General features: G+C 48.3%; 1 protein-coding gene across 1 annotated transcript in view; it reads right to left on the minus strand.

Annotated features, from left to right (window-relative positions):
• Positions 1-9,308: 9,308 nt before the first annotated feature.
• LOC118697301 (serine/threonine-protein phosphatase 6 regulatory ankyrin repeat subunit C) overlaps positions 9,309-13,046 on the minus strand; it is a 34,427-nt gene continuing 30,689 nt past the window's right edge. Inside the window, exons 25-28 of the mRNA XM_054517707.1 lie at positions 11,955-12,037; positions 11,182-11,264; positions 10,741-10,832; positions 9,309-9,772 (exon numbers count right to left, since the gene is read on the minus strand). Of these exons, the coding sequence (XP_054373682.1) occupies positions 9,411-9,772; positions 10,741-10,832; positions 11,182-11,264; positions 11,955-12,037 (620 nt within the window). The 3' untranslated portion in view covers positions 9,309-9,410. The remainder of the gene's footprint in view (positions 9,773-10,740; positions 10,833-11,181; positions 11,265-11,954; positions 12,038-13,046) is intronic.

Here is a 13,046-nt window from a genome sequence, read left to right on the forward strand (position 1 = left end):
AAACCCTCCTGAACCCGAAATCCCCCGGAGGAGCCGAATCCAAACCCTCCTGAATCCAAAACCCCCGAGGAGCTGAATCTGAACCCTCCTGAATCCAAAACCCCCGAGGAGCTGAATCTGAACCCTCCTGAATCCAAAACCTCCGAGGAGCTGAATCTGAACCCTCCTGAATCCAAAACCCCCGAGGAGCTGAACCCGAACCCTCCTGAACCCGAAATCCCCCGGAGGAGCCAAATCCGAACCCTTCTGAATTCCGGAGGAGCCGAATCCGAACCCTCCTGAATTCCAGAGGGGCTGAATCCAAACCCTCCTGAACCCAAAACCCTCCCGAGGAGCTGAATCCGAAGCCCCCTGGGAGGGGCTGAATCCGAACCTTCCTGAATTCCCGAGGAACCAAATCCGAACCCCCTGAATTCCAGAGGGGCTGAATCCGAACCCTCCTGAATCCGAACCTTCCTGAATTCTGGAGGAGCTGAATCCCAACCCTCCTGAACCCGAACGCCCCCATCCCCCTGGAGGAGCCAAATCTGAACCTTCCTGAACCCAAAATCCCTCGGGAGGAGCCGAATCCGGACCCTCCCGAACCCGGCCCCGCCCCGGGAGGAGCTGAGGAAGGGGAAGGACCCCCGAGCACGAGAGGCTGAATAAACAGAATTGAGCCAGAGCTGCAATAAAACCAGGATTTGGTCACAGTTACAGGGTAGAAATAGATAAATTCTGAATGGTTTTGACTTTGTTTTGTTTTGGTTTTTTTTTTTCCCCAGGATTTTGGGACCATTCAGGATTCTGGGATCCCCCCAGGGGGTTCTGGGACCCCTCAGGGAGTTCTGGGACCCCTCAAGGTTTTGGGACCCCTCAAGATTTTGGGACCCCTCAAGGTCTTGGGAACCCCTCAAAATTCTGGGACTCCCCAATGTTTTGGGACCCCTCACGATTCTGGGACCCCTCAGGGAGGTCTGGGACCCCTCAAAGTTCTGGGACCCTTCAAGATTCTGGGACCCCTCAAGATTTTGGGACCCCTTGGGGGGGGTCTGAGACCCCTCAAGGTTTTGGGATCCCTCAAAGTCCTGGGACCCCTCAAGGTTCTGGGACCCCCCCAAGCTTTTGGGACCCCTCAGGATTTTGGGACCCCTCAAGATTTTGGGAGCCCTCAAGGTTTTGAGACCCCTCAAGATTCTGGGACCCCTCAAGATTCTGGGACCCTCAGGGCAATCTGGGACCCCTCTCAAGGGTCCCAGGTGTTAAAGGGGTTTTGGAACCCCTTAAGTCTCTGGGATCCCTCAAGATTTTGGGACCCTTCCAGATTATGGGACCCCCCGAGATTTTGGGACCTCTCAAGGTTTTGGGACCCCTCAAAGTTCTGAGACCCTCGGGGGGTCCAGGACCCCTCCATCCTCTCCTCCTTTGTCCATCCCTGACCCATTCCCGAGGCTCATCCTGGGGCAGAACCCCCAAAATTCCCCAAACCCAACCCAGAGCTGCAAAACCCAGCAGATTTTGTGCAAACCACGAAGAATTGGGCTCAGAAAAGGCAAAAAAAGGAGCAGGAGGAAGAACCAGACTCTGCAAAGCTCCAGAGGAACTCGGGAGGAGCAGCAAGAACCCCCCCAAAATCCCCAAAATCCCCAAAATCACCACAACCAAAACTTTCCATGCGAAGTTTCCTTTATTTATTTTCAAGTTGACAGAGAACAATATCGATAACGACTGGGTCGAGTAAGGCTATTTTCCTTTTTTTTTTTTTTTAATGATTTTTTTTGTTATTTTTTTGTTATTTTTTTAACATCCCCCCCCCCCATCTTTTTGTCCCCCCTGCACGAGAAGAGGAGGAGGAGGAGGAGGAGGACGAGGCCCGGACGAGACACGGACCAGCACAAGGAGGAGTTGGCTGTACCTGACAGGTGATGATGAGGTTTTTTTTTGTATATTTTTTTTTTTTTTTTAATTTTTTTGTCTTTTTTTTTTTGTTTTTTTTTTGTTTTGTTTTTTTGTTTTGTCCTGTCGGCATCAAAGGAACATTTATGTGCATAAAATACAGAGGTGCAGCATTGACACGGAGGATATTAAAGACACAGAGTTGCTACAGATGCCTTAGAGACGTTTTCCCCCCCCATCCCCTCCAGCCTCACCCCACAATTTCAAGGATTTTAGGGCAGCTCCAGAGCTCCCCTCGATGTTTTGGGTGAACCTCGGCTTTCTTTTTTAATGATTTTTAAATAAATGTTGTGATTTTTTGTTGGTTTTTTTTTTTTTACTACATTTCCTTTCACTGCCGAGCCCAGAAAATTCCAGCCAGGAGGATTGAACAGCTCCTTGTGTCCTTGGAGAAAAAGAAAGAAAAGGAAGGAAAAAAGGGGGGAAAAAAGGGAAAAAAAAAGGACAAAAAAAAGCCTGAACTGAGGAATCCACGTGTCCGTGCCAGGATGGACAGGAAGGGGTTGGGTTTTTATCCTTTGGTTTCTCACTGAAGGCAAAGGTGGGATCCCACCCCGACATTCCCACCCCACAGAACATCGGGATAAAATCAAGGAATAATTGTAACAAGAATTAAAAAAAAAAAAAAAAGAAAGAGAAAAGGTTCTTTCTGGGGTCTCTGCTTTTGTAGGTTTGGGGTTTTCCTTGTTCCTCCCCGTGCTGGGAATTGGGATCTGCACGGAGCTCCCCAAAAACGGGATCAAAATTCAAAGTGATTCCACATTTTTGGAGAGATTTTTTTGTGTGTGTGTTTTTTTGTTGGTTTTTTTTTTTTTGCTTGGCTTTTTAGTGCTACGTTGGTTTTTTATGAATTTTTTATTTTTTATTTTTTTTGATCTGCCGGATTCCAGCCCCGGGATGTGGCCGGGGGTGGGGGGGGGCTGGGGCTGCTCCTGTGGGAATGGGGAGGGAATGGGAAAAGTGGGAGAGGGAAAGGGAGGGGAAAGGGAGGGGAAAGGGAGGGAAAAGGGAGGGAAAAGGGAGGGGAAAAGGAGGGGAAAAGGGAGGGAGAGGAAGGGAAAGGAGAAGGGAGGAGAGAAGGAAGGGAATGGGGAAGGGAGAGGGAAAGGAAAGAGGTGAGAGGGAGGGGAAAGGGAGGGAGAGGGAAGGGAAGGGAGGGAAAAGGGGTGGGAAAAGAGGTGGGAGAGGGAAGGGAAAAGGTGGGAGAGAGGAGGAGAAGGGAGAGGGAGGGAAAAGAGGGGAGAGAGGATGGGAAAGGAGGAGGGAGAGAAGAGGGGGAGGAAGGAGAGAGGGAGGGAATGGGAAGGGAGAGGGAGGGAAGGGGGAAAAGGGATGGGAGTGAGGGGGGAGAGGGATGGGCAGGGAAAAGGGGAGGGAGAGGAGGAGGAGGAGGAGGAAGAAAATGGGTGGGGAAGGGATGGGAGAGGGGTGGGACAGGGACCGGACAGGGGGACAGGGACAGGAGAGGGACAGGGGGACAGGGACAGGAGAGGGACACGGGGACAGGGACGGGATAGGTGGAAGGGGACATGGGGACAGGGACAGGACACGGGGACAGGGATGGGACATGGGGACAGGAGAGGGACAGGGGGACAGGGGCGGGACACGGGGACAGGGACGGGATAGGTGGAAGGGGACACGGGGACAGGGACAGGACATGGGGACAGGAGAGGGACAGGGGGACAGGGATGGGACATGGGGACAGGGACGGGACATGGGGACAGGAGGGGGACACGGGGACAGGGATGGGACACGGGGACGCTTCTTTACCAACCCGAAATTCCCATGGCCCAGCAGTGGCCCCGGGGCTGTCCCTGGGCTATCCTGGGATATCCCAAACTGTCCCCAGGCTGTCCCCGTCTATCCCTGGCCTATCCTGGGCTATCCCTGGGCTGTCCCCGTCTATCCCTGGCCTATCCTGGGCTATCCCTGGGCTGTCCCCAGGCTATCCCAGTCTATCCCTGGGCTATCCCATTCTGTCCTGGTGCTGTCCCCGCTGTCCTTGGGCTATCCCAGACTGTCCCCCTGTCTGTCCCCTCTCTGCCCCGTCTGTCCCCCTGTCTGTCCCCATGCTGTCCCCTGTCTGTCCCCATACTGTCCCCCTGTCTGTCCCCCTGTCTCTCCCCTGTCTGTCCCCATGCTGTCCCCTCTCTGTCCCCTGTCTGTCCCCTCTCTGTCCCCCTGTCTCTCCCCTGTCTGTCCCCATGCTGTCCCCTCTCTGTCTCCTCTCTGTCCCCATGCTGTCCCCTGTCTGTCCCCCTGTCTGTCCCCTCTCTGTCCCCTCTCTGTCCCGGTACATTCAGTGTTTGTCGCAGGGTCTATGGCTCAGGGGGCGGCGCCCCTCGCTCGGGCAATGGCAGTGCAAAAACACCCGGGGGACTCTGAAATGTCCATTTTTTGTTTTGTTTTTTTGTTTTGTTTTTGTGCTGTTGGGTTCTTTTTTTTTTTTTTTAATTTTTTTTTAATTCCTTCTTTTTTAATTTTTTTTTTAAATAACATTTTTCATTTTTTTTTTCTTCCTCTCTCTCTCTCTCTCTCTCTCTCAAAACCACAACTTCCCTTTGTCCATTCATTCCCTAAAAATGAACTTTTTTTTTTCTGGGTTTTTTTTTTTTTGTTTTTTTCCTCTTTTTTCATCTTTCTCTCTTTTAAATTCCAACTGAAAAAATAAAGCCAAAGACACTCTCACCTCCCTCTTGCTGCTCTCTATCCCGTGGGATGCTAAAGGGAATCCAGACTCATGCTTTTTTTAACAAAAGTGCTTATTACTCGAAGCAAGTGCTTTGGACCAAAGGGTGGGAGAGAAACTTCCATTTTTTGGGGTTTTTTAATGTTATTTTTTTTATCCAGAAGGTCGGGAAAAGAAATCTGACTGTTCCAAACCAATGAATGGGATGAAAGCGAAAGAAATTTCGTTGGCTTTGGCATAAAGGGATGAAAAATTTGGGATTTTTTGGGGGGGAAAGGGCAGCGGAAGTTTCCCTCCATCCCTTTTTTTTTTTTGTATTTTTTTCTGTTTTTTTTTTTCTTTTTTAAACAAGCACCGGGGTAGGGGGGGAAAAAACCATCACCAAAAAAAAAAAATAAAAAAAAAATTAATTCATAAAAAAAAAAAAAATCATCCAATCTCGTTTAGCAAAATAAATGCAATTAATTATTACCAAACACTTTGATTATTACTTAAATTGTCAAGCTGTGCTGTCAACAAGAACGATACAGAATTAAAGGAGAACAAGACTGGGACACCCCAAAAAAAAAGGCCACAAAATTCTCCCCCCCTTTTTTCCCCACCCCTTTTTCCCCTCTCCCCTCTCCCCTCTGGGATGCGCTGCTGGAACCTCCTTTCCCTTCATTATTAGAATAATTAATTAATAATAATAATAATAAATATTATTATTAATTAATATTTTTTCATATTATTTTAAATTTTTTATTTTATTTTTCAAGGGGTGGGGAAGCCCTTTTTGGAGGTGGCATTGATTGTCTCTGAGCAGAGGTGACACTTTGGGGACAAGGCCAGCAGGGAGGGGTGGGCTTCCTCCTCAGAGCAAAAAATAAAAACAAACCCCAAAAAATCAAAATATTACCCCAAAAATAACCTCAAAATTAAGAAAAGCAGAGTTTTCCATGTGCTGGTAAAAAAAAAACAAAAAGGGGATGGTGACAAATCCTCTCCTTGCCATGGGGACACCAAAGGAGGGCAGGGATGGATTCCATGGAAATGGGAAAATTCCCAGCCTGGAAATGTGGGAATCCGACAAAAATCCCCCCCAAAAATCCCCCCAAAAATCCTCCAAAAAATCCCAAAAAATCCTCCAAAAAATCCCAAAAAATCCTCCAAAAAATCCCAAAAAATCCTCCAAAAAATCCCAAAAAATCCCCCCAAAATCCCCAAATCCTAGCAGGGTTCAGGGCTTTGGGAGAGGGGGATTGAGGGAATTTCTGCTAGAAAATGTAAACATTTCTCTCTGGTTTTGTTTTATTTTTAATTTATTTTTTTTTCCAGTTCTCCTCCATAGAATATTGAAAAGGATCTTGCAAAATAAAGGGAAAAGAGATTTCAAAAATAAAGGAGGAAAAAAGCTAAAAAAGCTTCCAAAAAAAAAGGGGGAAATGTTATGAGAAAAGGAAAAAGGAGATTGCAAAAATAAAAAGAGAAAAGGATCTTTTAAAATAAGGGAAAGAATCTTCCCTAAAAAGGGAAAGGATCTTTCAAAAAAAGGAAAAAAAAATAAAAAAAAAGGAAAAATATAAAAAAAAAGATTAAAAAAAGGAAAAAATATTTTAAAAAAGGAAAAATATTTCAAAAAAAAAAAGGGAAAATGGGAAAATTATTTTTTAAAAAAGGAAAATTATTTAAAAAAAAGGAAAAAGATGTTCTGAACAAAGGAAAAGGATCTTTCAAAATAAGATAAAGGATCTTTCAAAAGAAGGAAAAAATTCTTTTAAAAGAAGGCAAAAATTCTTTTAAAAGAAGGGAAAAATTCTTTTAAAGAAGGATAAAGTTCTTGAAAAAAGGAATAAAGTTATTTTAAAAAAAGGGGAAAGGATTTTTCAAAAAAAAAGAGATTTTTTTGTGATTTTTTTGTGGTTTTTTTGATTCAAGTTTCGAGTTCATTCTGGTTCTGAGCTGAGGTATCCGGTGCAAAAAAAGGGGCAGAATTTCCTTTTGGGATGGGGGGGAGCAGGGAGGGGTTTTTATCCCAAAAAAAAGGGAAAATTCCTCAAATCCTGCCCCTCTCAAGTGCCTGGGGCTCCCCCAGGGTGGATTTTGTTGAGTGCTTGGGGATGGGGGAGCCCTGAAGGAAAAATGTGCTTTTCACCCAAAGGCCAAGACTGAAAACTTCATATTTGGTTTGAAAAAGTTTGGCTTTGGTTCAAAAATAAAACAGAAATAAAAATAAAAGAGCAGTGCCAGGGGATCCCCTCCCCAAACCTTCATCTCCAAATGGTTGAAAAAGGGAAGGAAAAGTAACAAAAAAAAAAAAAAAAAATTGGGATTTTGGTTCTAGAAATGCCCTTTTTGCTATGGGGTGAGGAGCTTGGAGATTCCTGAAATTCCCCAAATTCCTGAAATTCCTGGAATTTCGCTGCTCCTTCCTCTCTGCATCCCCTCTTTGGCTTGAACAGACTCGTGGGAAGGAGGGAAAATTGGGTTTTGTTGGTTTTTTTTTTGATGTTGTTACAGTAATTCAGAAGGAAAAATTAAAATTAAAAAAAAAACAACCCCAACAGTGCAAAATTCTTCGAACCTGCAGCATAACCAGGATTTGCAAAAGAAAAAAGAAAATTCAAATGAAAAATGAGAAAAAAAAAACCCCAAAACAAACAAAAATCCCATTCACGTCCACAAAATCTGCCAGGATGCTGCAAAAAACAAAAAAAAACCCCAAAAAATCAACACAGGGTTGTGAAAAAGGATTTGCAAGTGCATTTGTTTCCTTAGGAAAGGCTAAAATGTTGAATTAGAATTTTTTTTTTAATGGTTTTTGTTGGTTTTTTTTTAAAGGTAAATGCTCGTTTTTTTATAAATAATTCTCTTTTTTTAAAGAAAAAAAAAAATAAACAATCAACCAAGCAAGCAACCAACACTGACTCTCTCATGGAAAATGGCCACACAAACCAAGTGGGGAAAAAAAAAAAAAGCGATTTTTAAGAGGTGAGAAATTGGTAAAAAACGGGGAAAAAAAACCCTAAAAAAATGAAAAACCAACAGAATCCCTAAAGTGCCTGGTGTGGGGAGGAGGCTCCAGTGGGGCACCCGTTTTATTTTCCCTAAAATGAGCTGCCAAAGGGTTTTTAGTGTGCCAGGTACAGTAGATTTGGGTTTTTTCAAGTGTTTTTGTTTTGGGGGGGGGGCACGAGGAGAGGAGAGGGGAGATTTTCCCACCCTGGCTGGACATAAATCCCCAAATCCCCAAATAATTCCCAAATTCCCGCCCTGGCCCAAGAATTCGGGTTTGTTGTTGATCCCAGCTGAGCACATGGAGGGGGTGGAAATGGGAGGAAATTCCTGGAGGGAAATGCTGGGGGTGAAAATGAAAAGCAAAATGGAATTTTGTTCCATTGGGAAGGGAGCAAAAATTCTGGGAAGGGAAATAAAAATGTTGGGAGGGAAAGAAACAAAAAATTTGGGAAGGGAAGAGAAAGATCGGGAATGAAACATTGGGAATGGAACATTGGGAATGAAACAAAAAATGTTGGGAAGGAAACAAAACTCTGGGAATGAAACAAAAAGTTTGGGAAGGAAATGTTGGGAGTGAAACAAAAATATTGGGAAGGAAACGCCGGGAATGAAACAAAAGCCCTGGGAATTAAACAGTAACACTGGGAATGAAACAAAAATGTTGTGAGTGAAACAAAAACCCTGGGAAGGAAACAAAAACATTGGGAATGAAACATAAAACAGCAGGAATGAAACAGCAGGAATGAAACAAAGATGCCAGGAGGGAAACAAAAACCCTGGGAAGGAAACAAAAGCATTGGGGAGGAAATGGCTCCCATCAAACCCGAAGGGAAAAATCCAACAGAACCTGCCTTGTGCCAGCCCAAATCCTGCTTTTTCCACCCCAGAAATGTGCCAGCCCAAATTCTGCCCCTTCCAGCTCCTGCCCAGTCAGAAAGGGCATGGGAGATGTGCCAGCCCAAATCCTGCCAGCCAGGGAGGCTTGGGAAGGTACCAGGAATGTGCCAGCCCAAATTCTGCCCCTTCCAGCTCCTGCCAGCCCAAACCCTGCTCCTTCCATGCCAGGAATGTGCCAGCCCAAATCCTGCCAGCCAGGGAGGCTTGGGAGGGTACCAGGAATGTGCCAGCCCAAATCCTGCCCTGCCAACCCCTGCCCATCCAGGCTGGGCACAGGGAATGGGACTGGGGATGTGCCAGCCCAAATCCTGCCCCTTCCACCTCCTGCCATCCAGGTTGGGCACAGGGAATGGGACTGGGGATGTGCCAGCCCAAATCCTGCCCCTTCCACCTCCTGGCAGCCCAAATCCTGCCCCTCCACCTCCTGCCATCCAGGTTGGGCACAGGGAATGGGACTGGGGATGTGCCAGCCCAAATCCTGCCAGACAAGGAAGGTTGGGAGGGCACAGGGGATGTGCCAGCCCAAATCCTGCCCCTCCAGCCCCTGCTGTCCAGGGAGGGCACAGGGGATGGGACTGGGGATGTGCCAGCCCAAATCCTGCCCTTCCACCTCCTGGCAGCCCAAATCCTGCCCTTCCACCTCCTGCCATCCAGGCTGGGCACAGAGAACGAGCCTGGCATCGCTCTGACCCCACTGGATCCACACAAACCCCGAACTCTCGGCCTCACCCTCCCCACCCACCCTCACCCCCACCCGCCCCACGCTGGGCCCGCCCGGTCTTGTTCTCCTTTAAAGTGCCCTATACTTATAGAATTTCTAAATAAATAGAATAAAGATATCAGGTCACCCGTGGCCGGGGGAGGGAAGAGGAGGAGGAGGAGGAGGAGGAGGTCACTCCGAGTAGCAGCCGTCCAGGCCGATGGCGCTGTGGCGTTCCTTGGAGTAGGGGCAGGAGGAGCCGTTCGGGAGGGCCCCGCACGCCGGCACCGGCACCGGGAGGGCCCCGCGGGCCGGCACCGGGAGGGCCCCGCAGGTCGGCACCGGCAGGGCCCCGCAGGCCGGCACCGGCACCGGGAGGGCCCCGCAGGCCGCTGCCGCCGCCGCCTTGGCCGCGATGCCGCAGTTCGTGAGGAGGCTGAGGCTGAAGGAGCCGAGCGCGTCCTTGGGCGGGAAAGGCTTCATGGTGGAGAGGATCAGTGCCAGGCAGTCGGCAACGTCCTTGTTAGGGGCGCACGCCAGGGCTGGGGTGTGACCTGAGGGAACCAGGGAACTGTGAGGGGTGAGCAAAGTGTGGGGTCCTGGAGTGTGGGGCTGTGGGGTGAGGGATGGGGTGTGGGATTCCGGGGATTGTGGGCTTGTGGTGTTGTAGGATGGGGTTGGTGGGATGGGGTGTGACCTGAGGGACACAGGGAGCCATGAGGGGTGAGCAGTGTGAGGGTGAGGTGTGGGGTGCTGGGAGTGTGGAGTCATGGAATGGGGTGTAGGATTGGGGGATTGTGGGGTTGTGGGGATGTGGGGTGTGGGGTTCTGAAAGGTTTCATGGCGGAGAGGATCAGTGCCAGGCTGTCAGCAATGTCCTTGTTGGGGGCACACGCCAGGGCTGGGGTGTGACCTGAGGGAACCAGGGAGCTGTGAGGGGTGAGCGGGGTGTGGGGTTGTGGGGTTGTAGGATGGGGTTCTGAGGGTGTGGGATTAGGGGATTGTGGGATGTGAGGTCATGGGATGGAGTGTGGAGTTCTGAGGGTGTGGGATTGAGGGATGGAGTTTGGGGACACGGGGTTGTGGGATGGAGTGTGGGGTTCTGGGGGTGTGAGGTCGTGGGATGGGGTGTGGGGTTGTGGGGTTGTGGAATGGGGTGTGGGGACACGGGGTTTCGGAACGGGGTGTGGGGTGGGTTGGGAGGGGTCTGAAAGGTCCTTGGTCCTGCTGGTGTGGGCAGGGGACACCAGAGCAAAGCACGGGAATCATGGAATGGTTTGGGTTGGGAGGGATCTTGAATTCCATCTCGTCCCACTGGGGGATGTGGTGTGGGATTGTGGGGTGGTGGGGCTGTGGGGTTGTGGGGTATGGGATGGGGTGAGGCAGGGTGCTCTGGGGGGCTGTGGCTGAGCCCTCCCCGGGCTCTGGGCGCTCCCCAGGGCTGCTGCAGCCCCACAGGAGCCCCGGGGTGCACACACTCACTCACACTCACACTCACACTCACACTCACACTCACACTCACCTTCTTCATCCACAGCCAGCACGGTGGCCCCGCGGCTGAGCAGGGCCTGCACCACCGAGGCCAGGCCGTTCCGCGCCGCGATGTGCAGGGGCCTGGCAAGGGGGAAAATATCGTTACAGCCCCTAAATACCACCCCAAAATCCACCCTAAATACCACCCCAAAATCCTACCCCTAAATCCCGCCCCTAAATCCCACCCTAAATCCCACCACAAAATCCCACCCCAAAACCCCACAGAACCCCCTGTGCCAACACTTTTGAGTGGGTTCAAGGGCGGGCTCACCTGTTCACACAATTCCCAGTTCCCCCCATTCCCCAGTTGCCCCATTCCCCTCATTCCCAGTTTCCCCCCATTCCCCATTTTTCCCCATTCCCAGTTCCCCCCATTCCCAGTTCTCCCAGTTCTCCCAGTTCCCCCATTCCCAGCTGTGCAAACACTCACATCTGCAGAGCACTGTTACTTGCATTGATAAGGCCAAGGTCTTGGGTTTCCCCCAGGATCAACAAGGCACACTTTTCATGGCCCTGGGGACAGAGGGACATTCAGGGTAGGAGAACCATCCCCTGAACCTGTCCTGCTCCCCCAGGTCACCCTGGCACCTGCTGGAGCTCCACCTTCCCCTCCTCGGCGTGGACAGAGTGACCATAAGGCTCTGGGTGCCACCATGGGATGGACAAAGTGACCACCATGGGTTGGACAAAGTGACCACCACAGGTTGGACAAAGTGACCACAAGGCTCTGGGTGCCACCATGGGATGGACAAAGTGACCACAAGGCTCTGGGTGCCACCATGGATTGGACAAAGTGACCAGAAGGTTCTGGGTGCCACCATGGGATGGACAAAGTGACCACCATGGGTTGGCAGTGACCACCATGGGTCGGACAAAGTGACCACAAGGCTCTGGGTGCCACCATGGAGTGGTTTGGGGTTGGAAGTGACCACAAAAATCACCTCATTCCCACCCCTCTGCCATGGACAAAGTGACCACAAACCTCTGGTTGCCACCATGGCTTGGACAAAGTGACCACCATGAGTTGGACAAAGTGACCACAAGGCTCTGGGTGCCACCAGGGGTTGGGAGTGACCATCATGGAATGGACAAAGTGACCACCACGGGTTGGACAAAGTGACCACAAGGCTCTGGTGGCCACCATGGCCCAGGAGGACACCCAGGTGTCCCAGAGGTGCCACCCAGGCCAGCCCCATGTCCCACCTTGCTGCAGGCCAGGTGAAGAGCTGTGTTCTTGTTGACATCCAGCACAGTAATATTTGCTTTTGCTTGGAACAGCAGGAACTCTGCAAGGAGGAGGAGGAGGAGGAGGAGGAGAACTGGTGAGGAAGAGGCAAAAAATGTCCCCAATGCCTGCCAGGAGAGGGGACAGCTCTGGGAGGAGCAGCACCCTGATGCCTTGGGTTTTTATATATATTTTTTTATATTTTATATATTTTATATATTTATTTTTCAGATTTTGTGCTGTTTTAGGCTGTACTTGTGAGATTCATGGTGTGGTGACTCAGGTTTTTATATATATATATATTTAATATTTTTAATATTTTTGTATTTTTTCTATTTTTTATATTTTATATATTTTATATATTTATTTTTCAGATTTTGTGCTGCTTTAGGCTGTACTTGTGAGATTCATGGTGTGGTGACTCAGGTTTTAGCTGCTGTGAGATTGTAACATGGATAAGAAATAATAAACAGCTGGATCTGAATGGGAAGTAGCATAACACAGGTAAGAAATGATAAATATCTGAGTCTGAATATGAAATATTGTAATACAGATAAATAATAAACAGCTGAGTCTGAATATGAGCTATTGTAACATAGATATAATAAACACCTGAGTCTGAAGGTGAAATATGGAAGATGGACAATAAAAAATAAATATTTGTGTCTGAATGTGAAATATTCTAAACACAGGTAAGAAATAATAAACAGCTGAGTCTGAACATGAAATATCTAACAAGGATATAATAAACAGCTGATTTGAATGGGAAATATCAAATATAGCTAAATAATAAACAGCTGAATCTGAATGGGAACTATGGTAATATAGATAAGAAATGATAAACAGCTGAGTCTGAGTGAGAACTATCCTAACACAGGTAAGAAATAATAAACAGTTGAGTCTGAACATGAAATATTTTAACATAAATAAAAACCAGCTGAGTCTGAATGTGAACTATTGTAATATAGATAAGAAGCAACAAACAGCTGAGTCTGAACATGAAATATCTGACATAGATAAATAAGAAACAGCTGAGTGTGAATGTGAACTATCCGAACATGGACATAATA

This window comes from Molothrus ater, chromosome 30 (assembly GCF_012460135.2).
Source record: "Molothrus ater isolate BHLD 08-10-18 breed brown headed cowbird chromosome 30, BPBGC_Mater_1.1, whole genome shotgun sequence".
NCBI lineage: Eukaryota > Metazoa > Chordata > Aves > Passeriformes > Icteridae > Molothrus > Molothrus ater.